This window comes from Siphateles boraxobius, unplaced genomic scaffold, assembly GCF_051911475.1.
Source record: "Siphateles boraxobius isolate OS27281-9 unplaced genomic scaffold, OSU_SipBor_1 46, whole genome shotgun sequence".
NCBI lineage: Eukaryota > Metazoa > Chordata > Actinopteri > Cypriniformes > Leuciscidae > Siphateles > Siphateles boraxobius.
Window position 1 is genome coordinate 7,566,611 of NW_027509097.1, and position 25,923 is coordinate 7,592,533.

Genomic DNA, 25,923 nt, shown 5'->3' on the forward strand with positions numbered 1-25,923 from the left:
TACAGTCGTGACATGGTGTGAAATAGGCCCCATGGGAAAAAGGAATATTATACTAATATGACTAATTATCTCTCCACCTACTTGCATATTAGTGAATGCTTAAATTTTTCAGAGAATAGCTCAGACCATTTGTTTCTCATGCAAAATAGTCACTGAATACATAAGTGCTAATGGCCATAGTTGTAGAAGTACGCTGGTGACGAATCCCCTTGCTGCGGGGATGTTGTTACCTAACCATTCCAGCTGGAGATAAAGTTAAGTTTGAGGAAAGAAGAGGGGATGATTCATGACCACATGGACCGAAAGCTAAGTGACAGACAAAACAGTGTAACCACATAGATGAAGTCGTGTGTTAATTCTAAGAAGAGAAAGAGAACTCAAAGAGATATTTAGTACAGACAAAGAATAAATAAATAGGTGATAGAAAAAAGGTGAATGGCTGCAACTTGACTTAGATTTAGGGCTGTGTTCTCTAAAGTGATTCTACAACTGGAGATACATTTTCATAAAGTTAAAGAAAACAGAACTAACAGAAATTCTTCACAGTATCTTATTAAAAACATTAAATTTGAATAATTCAGTTGGCAAACTCAAACTTTTAACGAAGAAAAATATATATCCTTATAGTATTGTTCGTCAGCTCTGTTACTGTCCATTCTATTACATACTGTCAAAATTATTATTCTACCTTGGTAACAGAATTGACAATTTTAAACTTTTTAGCCAAAAACTTGCTAGCATAAATGCTAAGAACACAAATGAAATCATGAATAAAACACTGTTAAACAACCCACTGTGTGATCAGTGATACCTTATGTTTTTCTTTTGATATTGTGGTAACAATTTAGACGATTTACAAAATAAATATTTTAATATAAAATATTTTCTCAGAGAGACCACACAAACCTTTCAGTGCTTCGGATCTTATCAGTGAGGGAAAGTGGCATCATTTCCTGCATCTTACATAGTTGTGGGAGATTATTCCACCAATTTAAAGGCAAAGTATAGTATGGTAACAGAATTGACACAAAATTTATGGACACAAATTAGTATAACTATTTAGTGCTTTTAGAAATAAAATAAATGAAATATTACCAAAAGAAAAGTTAAATAAAATATTTTGATTACACAATGATACATGATAAAATAATACACTGACTAATGATTGTCAGACCATGATCCGTGATAATGAGTAACAAATTATTAAAATAATAAAAAAATATATAACCATTTGAAAAAAGCAGAAAAAAATAATGACTAGCCTACATCAAATGTACCGGCAATCATAGAATCAGCCGTATGCCAACATGAAAGTCAGCTTCAATTGATCATTGTCTAACATAAAAAGTGTGACGTGCGGCCACAGATGCTACAATTTACTGGGCTCCTCAACCTGTCTCTCAAAAACAACTGATTCTTTTATTAGGTTGTGCTAATCGGAAACCAAACAAAAAGTTCCCAAGTGCCTAATGAACAATGTTAATATTTCATGCTCATTTTCAGATAATAAATAAATTGAAATATAAATTAAATGCTGTGTCTAAAATTTCTCAATCATTCACTATTACCGATACATCAAATGCCACATGTGTAGTATATGAAGAAATTAACAAATTAATAACCAAATTTTAACACTGACATAAATATATGTACTCTTTTTGTAAATATATGATCTCTCTTTTTTTATGTCAATTTTTCTTTGAAACTATAAATATTTTTGTTTACTTTTTTATTTTATGAATGACTCAATTATACAACAAATCATTTTGGGTATAAAACAGTATTATATACTGCAACTAATTTCCGGAAGCTGTAAATAAAACAAAGATTATTGGAGTATGTTTTACAAGAAAACACTATTTCAGTCTTTCTACTTCAAAATTTCACGTTTAATTCAATGTTTTACTTGCCGTTTTTTGTAAACATTTGACATTTACTAGCAATTTTAGAGTGAAAATTGTTTTGAAGCGAATCCTACACTTCTTTTTTCAGTGTATAATAATATAATATAATATAACATAATCTGCTTTACACACACACACACACACACACACACACACACACACACACACACACACACACATACCACCGCAAATACCTGTAAAGCAAATAGCAATTTCAGACACATGCAGCTAAACTATACCAACCCTCAACACAGGCTTTTAAAAAATAAAACTGTTTCACATGCAATACTCAAGTATACATGCTGAAATTACACCTGATATAGAGCACCATGGATAAGGAGTCAGCCTCTTTAAGAGGGAACTGCGTCAAAACAGTTCAAATATAATGGCAAAAATTTTACAGAACATTTTCCATGAAGGAAGAACAAAGCTACATGTTTCCATAGCTGCAGCCTAAAAGCAAAGCTCTCATCGTTTTGCATGCGGGCAATCAGGGGGCGCAAGCTTAATAAGAACTGACATTAATGGTACAGCGAGACGTCCATGTCAACGGTTCCTATCAGTAAAAATCCTTGAAAGGGTATTAGGAAAAAACAATACAGCATCATTGTTGACCAACTCAGCCCATGGCGATCTCTGATAAGAAATAAATAAATGAATTAATTAGTATTTCTTCAATGTTTACTGCTACAGTACTTTTGTGCAGTGCTATTGCATCCTGTGGCTTCCAGGAATTCCTCCTTGCAACATTATGCTTTATAAACTCAATTTCTCATGTTTGGCAGCATTGGGAAAAAGAAACAAATTTACAAAAGCAAGACAAATAACTCTGTCAACATGTAGTGGCTGCATTAAAAAAAGGCTTAGTTTATTTCTAAAGTCAAGAGGAAGTTAAAAGTAATACAAGAAAGAAACAATGAGGAAACCAGGACAGCTAGTAATAGTATATAAGCACAGGTGTAGGATGACTAAAAATACAAAAGGAGGGTGTGAAAACAGGTAGAACCATTGATATAGATGGAGGATATCAAATGGAGATAAAAAGACACCTTTTTTTCTCTGTTTCTATTGCTTGAAGCAGAAACATCTTGATGAGCAATTATGGTATTTCACGTGAAGTTGTAGTTATCACAAAACCACTTCTAAACTCATGTCATCTCCAACCTGATCTAGTCATCTCGCATTACAGCTGCTTCCAGGTATTTCTTGACTCATGGAAAGACAAGAAGAAACCTACTGAAGGGGGGGCTGTGAGATGGGCGAGCACACAGCCAATCAGAAGACAGTAAACCAAGTCACGACGGCGTGAAAGAGCAAGCATTCTCTTCTCAGCAGGCTTTTGTGTGCAGCTCCTATCCGCAGCTCAAGGCTAAGTGTTCCATTTGCATGGCAGGCAAAACAAAGGCCACGACAACAGCTCTGTGAGACACATCTCACCGGGGGCATGGGCTTGGAGGCTTGGTTTCTATTAGCATTTTGTTCAAAAACTAAAAATAATACTCAGTTTACTGCCAGTCAAATCCATGATAACATTCGCCGATTCCTTAGGCCAAGAGCATACCATATGTAGGATGGTGATTAGTTTTGAAACAGCTACTGCAATGAACAGAAAAGGTGGGAAGTGGATACTAGACAGAGCCAAAATCATGCTCCAGGAACTCCAGGAGTGAAGAATCAGAAATGGTTGTGAGATTTTATAAACAAATGACGCTCAATTGCAATGAATGTAATATGAATCAAATGTTTAGCTTGAATGCTTGAGTACTTTAAACTATCCCTTTAAGTAACTTCAAATCAAAGCCACTCACTAATTAGGCACTAGTTGACAAGCAACACAATTTGCTAAAACTTTATTTTATCAAACTGCAACTGTGATTTTTGTTAAGTGATTTTTTTTTCTTTTTTTTGCAACTGAATTTGTTAAACTAAACTATTGGCACACGATTAAGGACTCAATCCTTTAGCAGAATAAAGTCAAGTGTCATATAAAGCTTATATAAACATTATAGAGATCTTTACATAACCCTCCTTAAACTCGAGTGTTACCTCTGTGTGGGCAACATGGATTTCTGTGTCCCAGACTAGTGTGAGTCAACCTCATTCTGCATATATACCGAAACTATAATCCAGAGCATTTTGTGTTAGTTGAAAGTACAACTTATCCTGAGAAAAATCTGGACTCCTTTTTTTTGTGGCACAAAATTTCAGACATCAAAAGCAATACAGTGTCACTTTAAAGTCTCCTTTGTCACGAGCGGGGTCCATCAATCAGTGAGAACTGAGCCAGAGAGTGTCTCGACTGACCGAGCATAAATCAAGCAGCTGACAACTGGTCCTGATGTTATCATTGTTCATAGGAAACCAATAGACGATAGTGACGTTCAAACTATTTTTGTCTGTGAAGCCATCTGCTGTTCTTTTTTTAAGTTATACCTTTGGCCTTTTATGCCTTTCTTCGATTGGACAGTTCAGATAGGAAAGCAAGGGCAGAGAGAGGGGAAACGGGACCAGCAAAGGACTTCGAGACAGAAATCGAACTCGGCTCATCAGATGCACAGTTGCGCTATATGTTGGAGCGCTGCCCATGACGCTAAGCATTCTAAACATCGAGTTGATTTTTTTCTCATGTTTGGTCAAAATAAAGTTCTAAATAATGACAGACTTTAAGCTCAGTTCGAGATTGGTATTAAAGTTGACATAACGCAGAAGTTGCCATAGTATTTTCTTCCCTGTTGATTTTGTAAGTCGAGAAATTATTTATTCAGTGCGTTGCCATTTGCTATTTGTGCGATCTTGTGAGTGACAGGGTTTCCCACCCTCACGCCGAAGAGAAGAGAAGAGAAGAAAAGATATGTTGTTGCAAGTTGGTTGGAGAATTTTAAGAGTGAATTTTTGAAGAAAAATAATGATGTGCACGGTTAATCATTTATGATAAATGCTGCAATATTCATGGAGACTTTAAATTCTGTCAGTATTTACTCGCTCTGATGTCTTTTTGGAAAAACCAGTATGACTTTCTTTTCTCCATGGAACACAAGGAGAGTTCAAGCTGCTCTTCCTCTTCTCCATGCAATGTAGGTGAATGGTGACCACAGCTGTCAAGCAAGATTTCCAGTGAATAATGACTTTTCAGTCTGTGGCTTCAGAAGTCTAAATATATTGCATAAGTTGCATGGACTACTTTATGAGGCTTTTATGGAGCATTTTGGAGCTTGGCAGGCTGTAGTCCCTATTCACATTCATTTTATGGAAGATAGCAGCTCCAACATTCTGCTAAACTACCACTTTTTACACTACTACAACAGCTGCCATGCACATGATGGAATATTGCAACATCAGATAACAAACTATCTTTATAATAAAGTTTAAATCATTTAAATTATTAAATTTTTGACAAAAAAAACATATCACCACCACCACCACCACCACACTGTTGCAGTGCGTATCTCTGGAATGAAAGCCAAAGCACTCGATTATGTCTTCCTGAGGCTTAAACGCAGCTTCAATTGAGTTGATCTCCATGGCAACACTACTAGTGCCATATTTCTTAATGGATAGCATGGGCTCCACTGATTCAGACTGCAGGCAGCACGGTTTCTCACCAAGAGGGAAGCATTCAGAACAGTTTCCCACTGCACCTATTAGACGTGTGCATGAAAACACACTTTTACCCAAACAAACTGACAGGTTAGTGGCTTAAAAACCTCATAAGAGGCTCTTCTGGTTGTAGAAATTTATTGTTGTGTTGAGCTGAATACAATGCTTGACTGTTAAAAAATAGAACTGCATCAAAGGAATGACAAACACCTTCCAAAGCTATTACACACTGTCCATTAACACAGAGTGCAGTACAATTCAGGGCAATTTCTGGCTATTATATACAGAATTCACTGCAAAAAATGTATTGAAGGTCGAGACCTTGGTATCATAATATGGTACCATTCATTTTGTTAACCTATGAACACTTGTGCGCTGTTTTTGCTCATAAATGAACTGCAACAGATAACTGAATGAATAAATACATTATCAAACATTAAATGTTGCAGATAGTTAAGTCAAGTTGAGATGTCACAAAGCAAACCTTTATAAAAGTCCATCTAAGCATATGACCAAAACAGCAAATTATGTATGTTATCTATTAATAGCGCATATAATCTCAGATATTGGCTGCTTCTGAGTGATGGTGTCGATCTCTTAACAAACCCCCCATGGATTCATATAATGATTGGACAACCTATAGCTTAGGAAACTAGCTGCTCTGTGCATTTTTATTGGATGGAAAATTGCAGTTTGAATCACCAAGGATATCAGATTGATAAGAAGCACAAAGCATAACAGTTATAAACTTTTCCAAGCTGGAGAGATGACAAGACCTTCTGATATCTTAGTTCCCTTTCAGTCGATAACGTCGGACGTAGTCGACGTCGACTGAATGGGGATCGCGTCAGAGAGCCTATCATCTTCGAGTACTATTGAACGAGCCAATGTAATTGGCGTGCGTGATTCGCATCACACACTCCACCCCCCGCGGCACGGGTATAAATATGGAAGTGGATGCACGCACTAGTTGCCTTTCGCTTCAGAGCCGATCGTTTGATGTCTCTGAGAGTGCTGTTGTTTACAACGAGCGAGTGTGTCGGTGTTCTTCAGGAAGACTCTCCCACTGCTGGTGTTCTACAAGCGCGAGTGCAGCGGTGATCGCGAGCTTTGAGCTCTCAACTGCTGTTTTAACAGCAACAAATTTCTAAATGTTTGTGTGTGTTAACGGCTGGTTAGAGGGCGGAAAAGTGCTTCACTGTTTCAGTTCTCTGTTCAGTGTTGCCACGGTCATTCCCCTGTGTGCTCCGGCACTGGTGACGATCCTATTTTCTGAAAGAGCATGCGTTTGCGTCTTTTTAAAGATGTCATTTCACCTGTGCGTTTCTGGATGCGATCGTTCCCTTTTCCTCTCTGACGGTCACAATTGTTGCATCACGTGTTTGGGCTATATGTTTATATGTATATAAATATGTATGCATATGTGCTTATATGTTCAGCATGCTGAGGCAGCTTTTGTGGATGGTTCATGTTCTCATTGCGGGAATATGACTGTCGCGGTGTTGAGATCAAGACTCGCCTTCGTCCGCGAAGTGCGAGTCCCCATTGCCATGCCCCACCCCAAGGTGCCGTGTGGGATGGGTGATCGGAGGATAGTGATGGATGTCTCGCCTGGTACAGTTCCCTGTGGGCTCCTCACTCCTCCATCACACCGAAGCCAATGGAATTCATGGTTGAGCATACTGGTCCCTCTGTAATGGACTGATCAGCTGTTTCAATGGGGGTTCCCCCTGAGGATAAGATGTTGATAGCAGCATCGGAGGGTGAGTTGGACTCTGGAAATGACGACTTGGCTGTGTTATCTCCCTCTGGGAGTGTAACGTTGCCCAAGCCAGATCCAGAAATGTCAGCTATGCTGAAACGGGCCGCCGGGGCTGCCGGGCTCGAGTGGAACCTCCACCGTGTCCCGTTCAGTCTCGGTTGGAATCTGGAGTTTGGTATCTTGGGGCGGGCCGCGCTGGTTCTCAGCTCGCCGCCCCAGTGCCTTTCTTTCCCGAAATGCATGGAGAGCTTATCAGGTGGTGAAGAGCATCTTTCTCTGCCAGAACCTGCCTGAATAGTTTTTCCCCCTCACTACCCTTGATGGAGGAACGGTGAAGGGTTGCGAGGTGTCCCTCCATTGGAGCGGTCTGTCGACACAGGTGCACCTGTGTCCGGCGGCCGCTGCCTTTTGGGGGGATCCTCGTCTCCCCCCTAAGGCCTGTGAGTTTTCGTCCGTTCCAACGGGCAGAGCTTACAAAGCCTGTGGGCAAGCCGCTTCCTCTTGCATGCCATGGCGTTGCTTCAGGTCTGACAGGCTAGGGCACCCATGGCATGCACGAGGGTAATCCAGACCATGCGCTCACAGGTGAGCACCGCACTGCATTCGACCTCGCCCTCCAGGGCACGAGTGTCGTAGCGTGCGTGATTGGTCTGGCGATGTCCAACTTAGTGGTCCAGGAGCGCCATCGTTGGCTCAGTCTGGTTGATATGGCGGATGCGGACAAGGTTCGGTTCCTGGTCTCCCCAATTTCCCAGGTTGGGCTGGTCGGCGACGCGGTGGAGAACTGCATCCAACAGTTCTCTGCCGCTCAAGCGCAGACGGAGGTCATCCGGCACATCCTGCCCCGGAGGCCAGCTGCTGCCTCCACCCGCCGCCGGTGGCAGCTCCTCCGCCTGCTCATCGCCGAGGGCGTTCTCCGGCCACCGCTCCTGCTGGGCCTCCGCAACAGGCTCCACCCAGGCCTCATCATGGAGCCGGCCGCAGTAGAGACACCCAGCCCGCTCGAGGCGCTGCCAAACCAGGTGGCAAGCGACAGCGAAAGCATTCCGGAGCGGGCCGCCCAGGGATGGATGAGATGCTCTTGGAGCTGGCACGATCATTCCCTACCCCCGGGTGAGGGCCGGGTGGAGTCTTTGTTTGTGTGTGTGTGTCTGTTCCGTCGCTGGCTCCCCCCCCCCCCCAAAAAAAAGCGGAGCAAGCGGTACCCACACTTCAAAGACAGAGCAATTTCATCTGTTCCTGGGTCCCAAGAGGGCCAGTCCGGCGGGTGTGACCCGGTATAGCCTTACACCCCTCAACAAACCCTCTTCAACTGAGGGGCCATGTATAAAGGGCGTGTTTTAAAGGGGGCCTGGGCGACCCTCGACTACACAGGCATATGTGCCTTGAGTTGTTGGACATTGCGACCGTTGCTTAAGCTTCCCTCGCATGTCACGACTCACCCCTCACCTCCTCCTTGGAGTTTGAAGCTTCTGAGGACGCTTTGTTCCACTATTTCCGCTCTACTCAGTCGTGCCGCTGACGAGCCTCATGACAGTTAGAGCCAGGGTGAGTGGAGACTCCATCCCCTGGGGTCCAGCTAGGTCATGACCACTCCCGGAGCCGCCCAGTTGCCTCTCCGGTTTCGTCTCTTTGCCAGTGTTGTCCGAGCGGTCTACCCTTGAACAGACACAGGCTCTCAGCTGCCCCAGGGGCCTGCAGAAATGCGTTTACCCAGTGAGCCTCCTAAAAGCGATAGCGACTCAGGTCATCTGGCGCCTGCTCAAGTCAGTGAATTCTTCACACGTCATGTTGAGCAGAAGCGCTCCTGAAACTCAGTGAAGTTTATCGCACTCAGGTGTTGAGCAGCAATGCTCCTTTAGCTCAGTGAATTCATTACACTCAGGTGTTGAGCAGAAATGCTCCTGAAGCTCAGTGAATCCTTTCACACTCAGTGTTCAGCAGAAATGCTCCTGTTGCTCAGTGAAGTTCTTCGCACTCAAGTGTTGAGCAGAGATGCTCCTGTAGCTCAGTGAGTTTATCACACTCAGGTGTTGAGCAGAAATGCTCCTGAAGCTCAGTGAACTTATCACACTCAAGTGCTGAGCAGAAAATGCTCCTGAAGCTCAGTGATCTTCACATGTTATGTTGAGCAATGCTCCTGTCTTTTTGTACCCGTCGTTTGTATTGGCCCAACTAGACCTGGATCCCATCGACAGCCTTCCTGACTTCCCCTGAACACTTTTTCAGGGATGGGGCACGATGGCACCCGCATTCTACCCCTGGAGATTCCGGGCGGTCTTACATCTGAACGCGGAGGTTCAGGTGGCTATCACAGGGACATGTGATAGTTACTATCACTTCTGCGAGCACCCCCTAGAAATGGGTAGCGTGCTTACGCCTTTAGAAGTGGAACCTAGTCGTTGAGTGCGTCTTCTCTCCAGAGGAGATCCTGAAAGCTTTCGATCACTTCAGTGCTCTCTTTCCTGCAAGATGGGTTGGAGTAGGCTGTTTTCCTTCCCTCAAAATGATGTTGCCTCGGTGTTTAAATGACGTGATGCAGAAGTATAGAGAAGCACATCCTGATCGCCAGGTTGCTGAGGAGCAAGGTAATGTAAATCCTTGCGTCCCTCTTTATCCTCTTGGGCCTTATCTCTGGTGCAGAGACCACCCCTGAGCCATTGCAGGCAGTGAGTTAAAAATTCTGTTGTATCAGTTCTCCTGCTCGCGTGGTCTCTACTAGAGGGTAGGGACTTGCTCGCTTTCGGTCAACGTATTATGCCTGGAGTTTGGGCCGGCTAACTCTCACAAGCTGAGACCCCGGCTCGGATTGTGCCCAAGGTTCCGACCTCTCCCGTAATAGGAGCAGGTGGTGAGCCTTGCAAGCGCTGCCCCGGAGGAGGCAGAACCAGCCCTGGCTTTCTCTGTCCGTTCACTTATAGCGGTTAGACGTGTACAGAACGCAAGCCATAGACCTCAGGCCAGCTCTACAAATATCTGTTAGGAATTCAGCAGAGAGGGAAGGCTGTTTCCAAGCAAAGTTGGCCACTAAGTGCTTGCTTTCATTTCGATAAAAATTCCGAGATGCAACATGTCCACTTAGGTGTTGAGCTCCTCTATGATGAGTGTAAAGAGCTCCGCCTGGGCGTTGACGATATGCTTTGCTAAACAGATTCTAGAGTTGGGGGCTGGACGACACCTAGTTGAACCGCTGCTTCCCGTGGGCTCCCTTCTCATGAAGCCAGTTTCACCGTGAGCCCGGTTCAAGTGTCGGCTTGCTGCGCCATTCCCCTCCTATGGACTGGATACGTGCGCCTTTCTACTCCAGTTGAGTGCCCTTAAAATTGAACCCTGTTGAGTTCCTCCACACCCCTCCGACGTCGGACGTGCGGAAAGTCTGGTGTTAGGCCTACCACTTGTAAGCAGTGTGGAACCTGTGTTAGGCTGGGTCCATATGTTGCAGTCCCTACGGCGACCCCATATGTGTATTCTTCTACGATATGGCTCCCTACGGCGAGCCCGTGTCTTCCCTCGGCAGAGTCTCTTTGCCGTCACTGTCCGGTGAGTCTCCCCCCGTCTTAGGCTGGAGCCACCCCAGTGTTATTCCATATGTTATACTGCCCGGTCATCCGCCCAGTTCATATGTGTATTTTCCACATTTACCTCCCTTTGGGTAGAATGTGCTTCTGCAGCGTCCCTTCCTTCCAATGTACGGTAACGCTTTCCCAGTGGTCCTGTAGGAACAGCAGTGACTTCCCTGGCCTAAGCCCTGTCCTTCCCCGCCTTAATTGCGGGGGCATCAGGAGGCTTTTGTCTAGGCACTGGAAGGTGGCAGCTTTAGTGGCGTTTTCAAAGGTTATCCCCATTCAGTCGACATCAACTACGTCCGACGTTATCGACTGAAAGGGAACGTCCTGGTTGCATATGCAACCCACCGTTCGTTGAAGGAGGGAACGGAGGACGTAGTCCCCTTGCCACTACCGCTGGACCACCGCTGACTCCGGGTTACGCTCGGCTCCACAGCGGAAAAGCAACTAGTGCGTGCATCCACTTCCGTATTTATACCCGCGCCGCGGGGGCGGAGTGTGTGATGCGAATCACGCAGGCCAATTACATTGGCTCGTTCAATAGAACTCGAAGATGATAGGCTTTCTGACGCGATCCCCATTCAGTCGACGTCGACTATGTCCTCCGTTCCCTCCTTCAGGGAACGGTGGGTTGCATACGCAACCAGGACGTTCTGAAGTGGGTACCCGCACAAACCAGAAATACAGAGTTTTTATTGCCTTGCAAAAAATAATAATAATAATAATACTATTTAATAATAATAAAGAGTTAATACCAAGCTCATTAGGCATATGTAGTTACACTATACACTGAAAAATCATCATATATCTGGGTTTGTTAACAATATAACATTTGATAGCACCATAATTAGTTCAACATCTGTTCATTGTCTTCATCTTTTTCCTTTTCATTTCTGGCAATTGCATGGAGTTTTAGAAGGTAAAGTATTTAAAATAAACCACTTACTTTTTATGGGTTTCGTATCTGCCAGTGGCTCCAAGACTCTGCAAAATGAAATAAACAAAAAAGTAGAATTTTGAACATTATTTATATTAACATTAATCTGGATAATAAGATTAATTATACACTATTAAGCATACTATTTGAAAAGTCAAACATTTCAAACCTTTTCAAAAAATTGGGAATGTCTTTTTTAGGCTTTTCCTTAGAAAATAAATCAGATGTAACGCAATTACAAACTTTTAGATTGTATAAGTATTGTATTACCCGTAAGTCAAATAAATGCAACACGACAAAAATGCATGAAAATAAAGTGCCTGAGTTACTGCTCTAGAATTCCACAGAAGACAAACCAATGCGTAAAACAGATGTATAAATGTGGCCCTTCGTTGCTTACGTAAGGTGAGTTAATGATATTAACACTCTATACTAACGCAATGCCAAATAGAAATATTAAATTTTCTAATTACAGTGTAATCAATGCAGACACCAAAGCATTTCTGTTACCAGAAACTGTCCTCACGGTTGGGAATGGCAACCTCACTGTTGTCATAGCAACTTTCGAGAATTTGTTTTGAAAATTACCTATTCTGTAAATATGCATATTCTTTCATCTGACATCAAATGCCATGCACTGGCCACATCAGCTACCAATACATGAAACTCAGCCGAAGAAAAGTGTATCTTAAGTATTATTATAGGTAAAGAAAGCAAATTGTATTTGTACAATCGTGCTTGACCTGTTGCAGCGTACAGTACTTTATGTTCTTCATAAGCCTTTGGTATTTTATGTAACAATAAACACAGCAGGGGTGTTTCTTCAGAGGAGACAATGGAGGCAAAAAATTTAGATGTACAAATAATCACCAATACAACAATAAAAACAAACCAAAAATATTATGAAATATGAGAACTAGAATACAGAATAATGGAATAATGTATAAACAGTTTATTTTGCTTTCCAAGTCCAACAGCAGATAAAAGCTGTTTACGAGACAAAATGTGATTCTTTTGTTGTCAGGTTTCTATAAAGAGCTTATAATATAAAGAAAGATTAGAACATTATGAAATTCATGTTGTCTGGTAAAAATCCACAAATCTGCATAAATTCATAAAACAGATGGGAATGAATGGACTAATAACAATGCACGTCTGAATCTCGAAATTGCTGAAATATGCAATGTTTGTGAGAGAGCCGTTTTAGGCTGGATTGAAACTGTAACCATCATGACACCTGTGGATTTGTTGACTATTAGTGTGAAAAATGGTGAAGAGGCTGGCTATTAATAATAGTAGCTGAAAATGGCATATAAAAGTGACAAAAAAAGTCTACTTTTACTGCATTACTGATTTTGTACTGTATTATTTTTGGAGCAATATATAAATGCCCCTGTTAGTGCCCCTAATACAGTATTACCTTTCACAACAAAAAGTTATCTCCTAAAAGAAAGAATAGATTCTGAACTGTCGAAACGAGTAGTCAGTAATTCCAGTCTCACTTCCTGTTACATAACTACATAAAAATGTAACAAGTTTGCACAATGCCTGCGTATTATCTTGATTGGTTGCCCACTAACAATGTCTACTTTGACCCGCCCTCAAACACTAGTTGTAGCTGGAAGTCTGGCTTGCGTTGTCGACATGTTAAGAAAATGCTGATTTCTGCACTGCGAATCCACTTTGCATGCATTTCAAAAGGATGAGGACTCGCGCTGGAATTGATACGGTAAGACCAACGCCATAGTTACTGTTCGCATAACTGTGTATCAAGCGCTGAAGAAGATCCAGAGCTTAAAGTGATCACTCAGATCATTAGGATCACATCGGCTAGAAATACCAAGGGTTCACTCTAAGCATGGCGAGTCTGCTTTTAGCTACTATGCCAGCCGCAGCTGGAACCAGCTTCCAGAAGAGATCAGATGTGCTCCTACAGTAGTCACATTCAAATCCAGACTCAAAACACATCTGTTTAGCTGTGCATTTACTGAATGAGCACTGTGCAACTGTTCGTCCGACTGTTTGTACTGTATTTTATTTTATGTTTTAATTATTCTGATTTCATTTGATTATTTCTGTATTTTATCTTTTATTCTAAACTGTTTTAATTATTCTGATTTCTTTTGATTATTTATGTAAAGCACTTTGAATTACCATTGTGTATGAAATGTGCTATATAAATAAACTTGCCTTGCCTTGCCTTGCCTAAATTCAAATACGGTAATGACATTTCATTTCCGACACTTGTTGTAAGGGGTAGACCAATCACAACAGACTAAGCCATCTGACGAATTAGAGCAGAGTAGGCTCTCAGAAAGGAGGGGTTTAGAGAGAATGAATATTCACACAAACCGCTTTCAGACTCTCTGAGAAATTAGGTTATGTGCTATGTATTTTATAAGAAAATTACAGTGTTTTTTGACCTTGGGTGCATGTTCCTCATTTCAAAAGTCCACCACTGATACTTTGGTAGCACCAGTTTTAAATGCAAAATTTGTTTAAAGAAATCAACTTTCTTAAAAGTTAATTCAAAGTTAATTCTCAAAAAAGGAGTCCTTAATTAGCAGAAACAGGAGTGCAAGGCAATCAGCCTTTAAATAGCCAAACAAAAGAAATTAGCAATAATGAAATAATTATCTGTAGACCTGGAGAGGCTGAGAACAATACCTGAAATGAAGTGCTTTTGCCACTGGATGTTAAAAATACTCCTTAAATCAATAGCTGCACAACAAATAACATGATTATACCATATTGAAAATACACTTGCTACACTGTACAGACAGCTCTTCAGTTTAAAAGCGACAAAATGCTATGCAGCCTTGAACCTCCTTTGCCAGAACAAAGTAAAGAAAAACATATTGCCACATACTGAAAGAACATGTCTTACAGTATATGATGTGACTCACGTAACTGTGATGTTCAAAACAAGCTGAATCAATTTTGAGGATGACACATTTGCCACAGTGTGTGGTACACGATGTTCTATTCCAAACCCAGCAGCGTCTGTGACTGAAGTCATATTTCCTAACAAAGCTCATAGCGCGAAGAGTCGTGAATATACCCAAGAGGGGCTGTGTGTCCCACATGAACGTGGATTTTCTGCTCGCATAGTCTTGATGAGATCTGCTGGAGTTAAATGACTACGATCATTAAGAGTGTTATTGTGTAAAACAAACTGACATCCAATTCCCCAACAATTCCATAACAAACTACCCATTCTGGCAGGTTAGATGTTTAACCTCTTCCTCTTAAACAACACATGAAACTCTAGATGACGCCAGCTGATAGGTACTTAACCCAATCTGCCTGCAATCACATCATCTCTGAAGGGCACAGCCGATTGGTTCCTGCTGTATCAGGTCAGCATTTGCTGTAGCAGTTGCATCAGGCTTTCAGAAACCCTCCACCTTCCCCAGCTCCACCTGTATAAATCTGCAATGGGTATTTCATGTACGCTATATTGAACAGCAGCAGCATGTCCTACTTGCTCACAGCAGCGTGTCGTGTATCTATTCTGCCAAGACCAAAAATATCAACACTGTCATATCCATTACCATGCCAAACACTCTGAGAGTCGTCATGACAGAATTACTAAAACTTTTAAATTAAATTGAAAACTATAATATAAATATAAAAGCGATATTCAAAATGTTAATAAAAATATATTAGTATCTTAAGGATGCTGAAATAACACAGACCTAAAGTCAAATTGTGACATATATAGTTGTAAATAACTACTTTTTTATCACATTTGCGAGAAATACTCAATTACAACTGTGAAATATGAAATTGCAAATTTTAGATCTGAATTCACGATTATTACAGAAGTGCAATATATTAATTTGTTAAAGTTACAGTTACATGAAATACATGTCTTACAAATGTTTTGCGTTCCCCAGAGAACCTTTGTGTTCACTCATCATTTTTTAGAATTTGAAGCATTCCTGGGGAAAAGTTGGTAACACTTTAGTTTAGGATCCAATTCTCACTAATAACTAGTTATTTATTAGCATTACTAGGATATTGGCGGTTTATTAGTACTTATAAAGCACATATTAATGCCTTATTCTGCATGACCATTTTCTACATCCCTTAATCCTTCCCAATACTTAAACTTAAAAGCTACCTTACTAACTATTAATAGCAGTAATTAGGAGTTTTTTTTTGTCAAAAGTCATAGTTAATAGTCAGTTAATAGTGAGACACTAATCTGAAGTGTGACCCAAAAGTTTTTACGAGGGAACGCAAAGGATTTGCGAGTGAATGCAATGTCCCCTCCAAGTTTTTTGGGGGGAACGAAAAACTTTTGCGCAAAATTGCAAAAGCATTGACTTTTTTTTTTATCTCTCATCTCATATTTTTTTCCATGGATTGCCATAAAGGGCCTTTAGTCATACTCAGCAAGGCCATGTTTTTGACTTGAACAACCAGATCAAACAAAATCCAGCAAAAATGACAGAGCAATCTTGAACTGTGTGAAAATGTGAACATGGCAAAATGTCCGAGAGCAGCAAATGCCAGCGGACCGGCGCTTTGAGCTTAGCGGCTTTGAGATTTCTAATCGAGAGAATTGCTATCGACAGCTTGTTGATTTTGGTGAAATGTCACACTCAGGAAGCTCTATCGGGAACGCGACACAGGGCTGCTCCTGTCTGCGCCTGTTTTTTTTAATGTCAGTGGACCTTCTGGGCTAATACAACAGTTCAGGGGCGACAGCTGTCAATCTGTGGGAGTAAAATGCGCCTGGAAAGGCTTTCATTGCTTTAAAACATGAACAGAGACCAAGACAATACACTGCTGCTGTCTTTCTGTCTGATGCAGAACAGACATTGAAGGTGCACTGCTCTAATAAACATTTTTTCATCTTGCACTGTATCCTAACTAGATACAAACGCCTCCACATCACGTGATAAAAGGTATGTTTTCCATGTTAATCAGAGTTTTTGTCCTAACCAGCCGTGACAGTGAAACACGATGATAGACAGGGACCGTATTTTAGAAACGATTTCTATTTCTGCAACGTCAAGGCTGGTACTGATAATGTGCATTATTCAATGTTAAAAGAATTTAGGCCGTGTGTCCACCAAAGCGTTTTTAGTCAGCTGAAAACGCTAGGCGCTCTGCTGTAAACGCCTAGCTGTGGGCGCTTGAGAGTGTTTTGGAAGTGCAGCGTTTTTTCCAGTTGAGACGATTCGTTGCTATGATACAGAATATCCACAGCACAGTTTACTTGTAACTGATTTCGCAGATAATTTGTTTCATACTAAAAATTTATTTTTCATCCATTTTGTTCGGTTAGCTCTGCTGGTTGATGTCGTTGTACAAGAAAAATGTTGTGACAGTTGGTCAGTGTGAGTATTTGTCCCGCCCCTCCTCCACTGTGATTGGACGGCTGTGTAAAAAGTGACAGTGATGAGCGCTGCGTTGTACCCAAAGTTCAACATTCTTCAACTCTCAGCGACCTGTAAAAAGCGGCGAGCACTCACACTTCAGCGTGAAAAAAACGCTCAGCGCCTCGTTACGCTTATGGCGTTTAAAAAAACGCGGCGCTCCCATTGACAACAATTAGAATTTTACGCCAGCTGCTTGAAAAAACGCTTTGGTGGACAGGTGACACTACAGGTGACAAAAACGCTACGCTGTCCGGCGACATATCCTTTTATCTCTGTATTCTGTGTTCTACACTTCTAAAAGAGCAGCGAGACGTCTTTTTCAAGATGTCTCGCACTTCCTATGGCTCGTGTAGAGCCGCTCAGCGTTGGAGACCGCCCATCTGCGCTCTCTGCCTGGGCCAGGAACACGCAGCCTCGCCCTCTCGATGGAGGATGCGAGTACTGCGAGGAACTTCCGATGTCGACCCTGCGGGCTCGAATCGAAGTCTTTAACCACAGCGCTGCGCGGCTAGCTCTCTTTACGTTACAAGAGAGTTTCCCCGCCCTCGCATCCCCGTTTCGTGCGTCATGCAGAGCCCTCTAGGGCTCTCTGCATGACCCGGACGGGCATCATCTGTGTCAAATGTAGGTCCCGTGCCCACTACTAGTGCGCGCGCCCTCATACAAACACTGTTCCCAGTTCTGCTCGACCAACGAGCACGCGGCTAGCTCTCTTTACGTTACAAGAGAGCTACCCCGCCCTCGCGTCGCCTTGCGCGCGTCATGCAGAGCCCTCTCGAGCTCTCTGCATGACCCGGACGGGCATCAACATACGCGACGCGACGTACTGGATGCGTGGTAAGAGCAGAAATTTTTATACAGTTCTGCTCGACCAACGAGCACGGGGCTAGCTCTCTTTACGTTGTAAGAGAGCTACCCCGCCCTCGTGTCCCCGTTCACGCGTCATGCAGAGCCCTCTCGAGCTCTCTGCATGACCCGGACGGGCATCAACATACGCGACGTACTGGATGCTTGGTAAGAGCAGACATTTTTATACAGTTCTGCTCGACCAACGAGCACGCGGCTAGCTCTCTTTACGCTACAAGAGAGCTACCCCGCCCTCGCGTCCCCTTTCGCGCGTCATACAGAGCCCTCTCGAGCTCTCTGCATGGCCCGGACGGGCTTGCGCGCCGCCGTCGAAATGTCTCGCCCTGTCAGACCCCTTAGATAAGGCTACTGCAGCGGTGTATTTGGCAGCCAACGAGCCGGTAATGCAACCCGCTCGCCTGCACACATCCGCCGTTCTCGGGGCGACCCAGATAAATCTCAAGTGAGTATAATGTCTGGTTATCCGGCTCACGCCGTTGGTATCTTGAGTGTAGAAAAGGTGCCCACATCTCGGTGTTCACCCTTACACACAAACACGATACCCCCCGTGTCTCCCGCAGAGCCCACCCTCATAAAGCTGGCAAATGCCGCTCGAGTGCTAGATGTAGGAAATGTGCCCACAACTCTTATTTTCTGCCCGCTCTGTCACACGGCCAGAACAGCCTCATACATGTCAGGTTAAGAATGTAAGTTACGTGCCCGCTCACGAGCGGTCACGCTTACTAACAGACACATCGCCTCCGAAAAGACGCGCGTGTCCCGCTGCGGACAGCCGTCAAAGTTTATTTCCCTGTCAGTCCCCTTCAAACAGGCTACTGCAGTGGTTAATTTAGCAGCCAACGAGCCGGTTTGTTCACCCTCTCGCCTGCACACAAACGCCGTTTTCACGGCGACCCAGAGAAATCTCAAAAAGAGTATAATGTCTGGTCCGGCTCACGCCGTCGGTGTTTTAAGTGTAGTGAAAGTGCCCACGCCCCAGTGTTCACCCCTAAACACAAGCACTTCGAATCTCGTGTCACTCACAGAGCACACTCTCATAAAGCGCAGAAAAGCCGCTCGAGTGTTGAATGTAAGAAATGTGTCCACAGGTCTGTGCCCACTATCTGCCCGCTCTGTTACACGATCAAGAAAGCAGGTTATAAATGTTAGTCTCGTGCCCGCCAGAGAGCGTTCACGCTTGCTTACACAAACCTCCCCCCACGCTAGGTTTGTGCGTTTAAGTGTTATCACAAAACGCAGGGCATTAATAAGACGCTCCCCATCCATTATGATCGGGGTGTCAAACACACTTGTAAGTCTTGTGCACGCGCTCACGCTTACAGGAAGCTTTTCCGCCCGGAGCGCTGCTCGCGCGTCAAAAAGTGAAAAAAGAATGTTCGCCATCCCTTATGATTGGGACATCTCACATAAATCAGCCGGTTTCAGGCATTCAGCGAGCAGCCATTGCCCAGAACCGAGAGCGCGAGTGCTGCACTTTCGGCTCCGGTTCAGTTTCACAAGCCCGCAAATGGCGGCGATCTGAACCCGGAGGCCATTCGCCCCCTAGCGGCTCACATAGCTGTGTGGGAAACTATCCCAGGGATTTCAGAATGGGTGCTGAGCACAATAAAGCAGGGCTATACACTTCAATATACACTTCCCCCGCGCTTTCAAGCCCGGACCGCAACGATAGTGAATGCGTAAGTAGCACACCTACTTCACGCAGAAATAGCAAAGCTGCTGTGCAAAGGGGCTATAGAAAACGTACCGCCTTCTCTGAGCGAGTCAGGTTTTTACAGCCGATATTTTCTCGTACCCAAGAAGGACGGAGCCTTCAGACCTATCCTAGATCTGAGACATTTGAACAAAGTGCTTGCGAAAAGACCGTTCAAAATGCTTACGACCAGGAAAATCCTTGTGCACATTCGCCCGAGGGACTGGTTTATGTCTCTAGATCTGAAGGATGCTTATTTTCAGATTCAGATAATACCCAGTCACAGGCAATTTTTGAGATTCGCCTTCGACGGTCAGGTATATCAATACACCGTCCTGCCGTTCGGCCTGTCCCTAGCACCCCGTACATTTACGAAGTGCATGGACGCGGCGGTGGCCCCCCTGAGAAGTCAGGGGCTGCGAATAATGAACTATCTGGACGATTGGCTGATATTGGCACAGTCAGAGACAGAACTGCTATCTCACAGAACTGTGCTTCTCAGTCACTTGGAAAGCTTGGGTCTCACGGTCAACTGGACCAAGAGCTCATTACTGCCCAGCCAGTCAATTTCCTTTTTAGGAATAGAACTGGACTCGGTGACCATGACGGCTCGTTTATCGACACAGCGCGTGCGCAGTGTTCGCCACCTAGCCGCATCTTTCCAGAAGGGCAGCTTTCTCCCTTTGAAAACATTTCAAAGGATGTTGGGCTGTATGGCATCAGCTGCAGCGGTGCTTCAGCTGGGCCTACTGCGCATGCGCCCGCTCCAGCGCTGGTTGAATGCTCGCGCGTCCCGCCGAGCCTGGGTTTCTGGCGGCCAGAAAATCAGAGTGACTCAGACCTGCATAGCGGTTCTGCAGCCCTGGTTAGTAGCCGACTGGTACCAGCAGGGAGTGATGATGGGAACCATCTCTTATTGGAAAGTCATTTCGACAGACGCGTCCAACTCGGGATGGGGCGCACTGTTCGAGGGCAGACCGGTCTTCGGCCAGTGGTCAGACCAAGAGAAGTGTTTTCACATAAACTGTCTGGAAATGATAGCGGTCGAGAACGCGCTGAAGCGCTTCCTCCCGTGCATACAGGACCAACATGTTCTTGTCCGCTCGGACAACATGTCAGGGGTATCCTATGTAAACCGTCAGGGCGGTGTCAGATCCAGAAATCTCTGCAATCTGACGGAACGCCTCCTTATTTGGTCCAGATGCACCTGCGTTCGCTGAGGGCGGCGCATGTGCCTGGCCATTTGAACGACGGCCCAGACAAACTGTCCAGGGACAATGTTCCCCCAGGGGAATGGTCCCTGCACCCCCAAATGGTCCAGAAGCTGTGGCGCCTATTCGGCAGAGCGGAAGTCGACCTGTTTGCATCAAAAGACAACGCTCAATGCCCGACGTTCTTCTCGAAGGACGAGGACACGCTGGCCCAGGTTTGGGCCAGCCGCCCGCTATATGCTTTCCCTCCGGTCTCTCTGTTACCACAGGTGATCAAGAGAATCAGGGAAACGCGCCACTCGGTGCTCCTCATAGCCCCGCGTTGGGAGAATCAGATTTGGTTCCCGGAACTAGCACGGCTGTCACTTACAGCTCCGTGGCCGATTCCGGTGAGGGCAGATCTCCTCTCTCAGGCTCGCGGCGCGATCTGGCATCCCCATCCAGAGCGCTGGTCTCTGCACGCATGGTTGATCAACGGGTACTCGTTGCCCTGCCAGAAGGAGTGATAAACACGATCACGCAGCCTAGAGCTCCTTCCACGAGAAGGCTCTACGCGTCTAAATGGTCGGTGTTCTCCGGATGGTGCACCGACAGAGGTCTGGACCCACGGACATGCGGGGTGGCACATCTGCTCACCTTCCTACAAGAGCTGTTGGATAAGGGGAGGTCCCCATCCACGCTCAAAGTATACGTGGCGGCCGTGGCAGCGTTCGCAGAATCGACGCACGGCCAGTCACTGGGAAGACATGACTTGGTCATCAGCTTCCTTAGAGGAGCTAGAAGGATGAACCCGCCGCGCCCCCCGTCGGTTCCGATGTGGGATCTTTCATTGGTCCTCGAGGCCCTGAAAGCCTTTCCATTTGAACCACTAGACTCCGTGGGGTTGAAATATCTATCACTGGAAACCGTCTTTCTGACTGCACTGTTGTCAGTAAAACGTGTGGGGACCTGCATGCGCTGTCTGTCAACGCATCGTGTCTTGAGTTCGGGCCGAATGACACTAAAGTCATCCTCAGACCTAGACATGGCCATGTTCCTAAAGTGATGGGCACTCCATTCAGAGCGCAAGTTATTTCACTGTCAGCTCTGCCAGCATCTGACAGCGAAAGTGAGGTGAATCTCCTCTGCCCTGTCAGGGCGCTGAGATTTTACATTACGCGCTCCGCCTCCTTCAGGCGTTCAGAACAGCTTTTTGTTTCGTTTGGTGGGCGCACCAAGAGTCTCGCCTCCTCGAAACAGAGCCTGTCCAGATGGATAGTGGACACTATAGCAGCTGCTTACGCGTCAAAAGGTCTGCAATGCCCTCTGGGCATCAGGGCTCATTCCACGAGAGGCGTGGCCTCGTCGTGGGCGTGGTCCAGTGGGATTTCTATCCATAACATATGTGTAGCGGCGGGCTGGAGCTCTCCGTCTACCTTTGTCAGGTTTTATAACCTAGAAGTTCCTGCCTTGCAGGCTAAACTTTTGTCAGTTTGAAGGAGAGGTGTATTCTGCCCAGATCTTCCTGCTCAGATCACTCTCACGTGACTCAGCTCTCCTGGTTGAGCTGCACTAGTAGGGTATGTGCCATGTGCCTATACAGACCGGCGCGCTGCTCTTTATTCCCTATGTGTGCTTATGTACAAGTGATGGCCCGCGTGGCTGGCCACCTTATTTTTTCCACTTATGGGGTTCCCCTGAAAGTTCGGGGTCTCATGGTGGATGCTTGGTGCGCACGGCGTTGACAAAGTGTTCCCGTAGCGTAAGCTAAACTTACGCAATAAGAGAGAACCTCTCGTAAGAGAACGATTCTCAGTTACTAACGTAGCCTCGGTTCTAGAGAGGGAACGAGTATTGCGTAACCGGCCGTGCTCGCGCCACGAGCGAATTCGCTTCAGTCGACGAAAAACCAGGGAAGTCAGCCTACAGCCCCTACTTTTATACGCTAAGCCACGCCCATTCTGGCGGGCTGTGACGCTATGAAGGCGCGGGCGCCCTTCATTGGGCGTGACGTCACGCGGGGCTCACTGGTAGGCTGCAGCAGTTGCCCGCAGGGCAGCCAATGAGCACGCGAGATGGCCTGCTCTAGGTCTGCTAGCTGCTGCACTGCGTTGACAATGAATACAAAATTAAGGATAATTTTTTGGCTTCAATATCTCGAGAAGATGAATCTTTCCCGTAGCGTAAGTTAAACTTACGCAATATTCGTTCCCTCTCTAGAGAGAACGTTAGTAACGTTAGTCGAGGTTACGTTAGTAACCGAGTATCGTTTTCAGCTGACTAAAAATGCTTTGGTGGACACACGGCCTAACAGCATCAAATCAGCACAAACAGAGTTCATTCATTCATATAATGTGTAAAAGTTCAAATTCCACCTCTACACATTTATTCAGGAGGCATCAGCTATAAACCAGGAGTCTAAAAGCTCGTACTAAAACTGACACCTCCACTATCCTGGCACACAGCAGAAAAACGGGTCGCAGCTGTGCATACGGTAGACAGATAAATGCTGGGAGCAAACACTCTCACATTAGAATCTCACACACTGACAGACAGGAAACGGAAGCATTCACCAGCCCGAAATATCTGCTTGGATGGACATACATCTGGTCTTGTGAGCTTACAAGTGAAGACTCCAAGATAGATGGATTTGTCCATTTCCCTTCATAAACATGTCAAATAAAAAGCACAGAAATTCTTCTTTTCACAATATCAAACAAACATAGTAAATCTCTCCACTGGTGCATCGTAGATGATTTTCACATGAGCAGTGAAAACAAAATGTGATGGAAACTGTTTCTTCTCCAGCTAAAAGATACTAAAGCTACAGTAAAAGCTACTCTTTTGAAATAATTTGCTACGCTACAAGCTAATATTGAATATGTAAATATTTTTTTTTTACATTTTAAACATAATATATATTATATAGATATTTACTATTCTTCAAAAGTTTAGGGTCAGTAAGATTATATTGTTTTGTTTCTACAGAAAAAATCAAATTGAACAAAAGTGAAGACATTTATAATGTTCTATTTCAAAAAAACGCTTTACTTTTTGAACATTCTGTTCACCAAAGAATCCTGAAGAATGCTCGTTTTCCCAAAATATTAAGCAACTGTTTTCAACATTGATAAGACATTTTTCACCAAATCAGCATATTAGAAAGGTTTTTGAAGGATCATGTGTTATGGAAGACTGGAATAATGGCTTTTACTATATATTTTAAAAAGAGACCACTCCCGACTTATAATGATCAGTAAAATTACTTGAACAGTTCTAAAGCACTGATTCATTCAAATAAATCTGACTTTCCATTATATGAGTGAGAAACATTGAGGATTGCACATTTGACTACTACCTCAGTTCACAGTGTGACAAACAACTATCACTATATGTAAGGAAATAATCTTGTTAAAGTAAACTATTAGTAATGCCACTGTACTTTCAGCTATTTGTCCTCAAACAAATCATGAACCAGCCAACAGGAAATGCAATGCTGTTGGATTGTTTAGGATGAATCACTTGTGTAGTACTATTCCTCATTTGCAAGTCGATTAGGGTAAAAGCATCTGCATGAATAAATGTTTTTCGTGACATGTTTAGAAAAAAAGAACTCAATACAGATCAAGGAACCTGCATGGTGTTTGGTAGCACGCTAATTGGACAAATTAGTTAGCGTGAGCATGGTTATAATTGCAGCCCATGAGGAAGCTGAAGGTGTGTGACCTCAAATTACTGTAATCAATAATTCACTTTGACTAATTTATATACGGCTCAGTCAAGATGCATAGTGAATGGGAGGGCATTTAAATGTTAATTGCTTTGCAGCCAGAGCATCATTATGGACGCCTGGTTTATCTGGACATCTGGAGTCTTCTGCTTCTTGACGCTGCTCATGCAGGCTTAAAGGATCGTACTCGTCTGTTTTCACCTCTGGACGTAATGAATGAAGCGAACAGCTTGAACTGAACTCAAATAACCTCACTCTGTAGATTAGGCTAGGCAAGCACGGAGCTGACAGCCAAGACAGTCAAGGGCCTCTAGAACTTCTCACTTCACTGTGCTAATTTGAACAAGGCCTTTATTTTTCTATTTGTCCGTAGAGTAAACTGTAGCATGGTTGTTAAACCTCTCCCAGGCCCAATTAGGGGAGCAATGCTAGCATTCATAGCCCAGATCTCGCTTCTGGTCTGGGAGGAAGAGGGGGCTGTGGTGATGCCCCTGGCAGCCCAGTCCTGGCAGCTTGCAGCCCTTGTGGCAGCAATATTAAGTGACTGCTGAAATGCATGGCCTGCGCAGCCATTTTATATGTCTAGGTGTCAACCGGCTTTCATATGGTGCAGGCATTCAGCAAAACATTAGCAAATTGTGCCGTTTCATTATTCATTAGGGTGCTGTGGTGCAGGAACACACCAGCCTGGTGTGAAAAACATGTGCGTTCCCTTTATGACGATTACTGGCAATTCTTGTGTTATCAGGTTGAAGCTTCAATTACTGAAGCTTGCTTTGCAACAAGCTGTTATGCAGGTGTGAAATCACTTTAAAGTGATGATAAAGGATAGAAAATTATTGGTAACCACTTAATGGCCAACATATTAATTCATCAATTAACTTAATGTACTTTATGTTTCATATGCAAATGGCTAGTTGCCATATCGTGCAGTGTCACATGCTAAATTCTAAACTGTTCTACAAGTAATTATTTAATTATAATTACATGCAGCTTTTTGAGCTTGTATTAATTGAGAGACTGCATGGAATGTTTGTAATTTTAATTCATGTGTCAAAACGCAGAATTATTTAAAATAAAGTGGTATGAATGCAAAATGTAAATGGTGAAATTGAATACATTCGTATACATTTCAACATAAAATAAGTTGTATCAAGCACCCAAATGCAAGCATGAAATCTGGAAAGAGTTTGTATTATTTTACATCAATGTATCTTTAATGTAACCAAATTTAATCCCCAAAATAAAAGTAATTTTTACCATGGTCTATCAGTAGGGTCCGAA

At 43.9% G+C, this 25,923-nt stretch overlaps 1 protein-coding gene across 4 annotated transcripts in view; it reads right to left on the reverse strand.

The window, feature by feature from the left end:
* The window catches only part of ankfn1a (ankyrin repeat and fibronectin type III domain containing 1a), a 99,871-nt gene that overhangs the window by 42,905 nt on the left and 31,043 nt on the right, over nucleotides 1-25,923 (reverse strand). For all 4 annotated transcript variants that reach the window (XM_077200512.1, XM_077200514.1, XM_077200513.1 and 1 more), the window contains one exon: nucleotides 11,776-11,813. In XM_077200512.1, coding sequence (XP_077056627.1) covers nucleotides 11,776-11,813 — 38 coding nt within the window. The remainder of the gene's footprint in view (nucleotides 1-11,775; nucleotides 11,814-25,923) is intronic.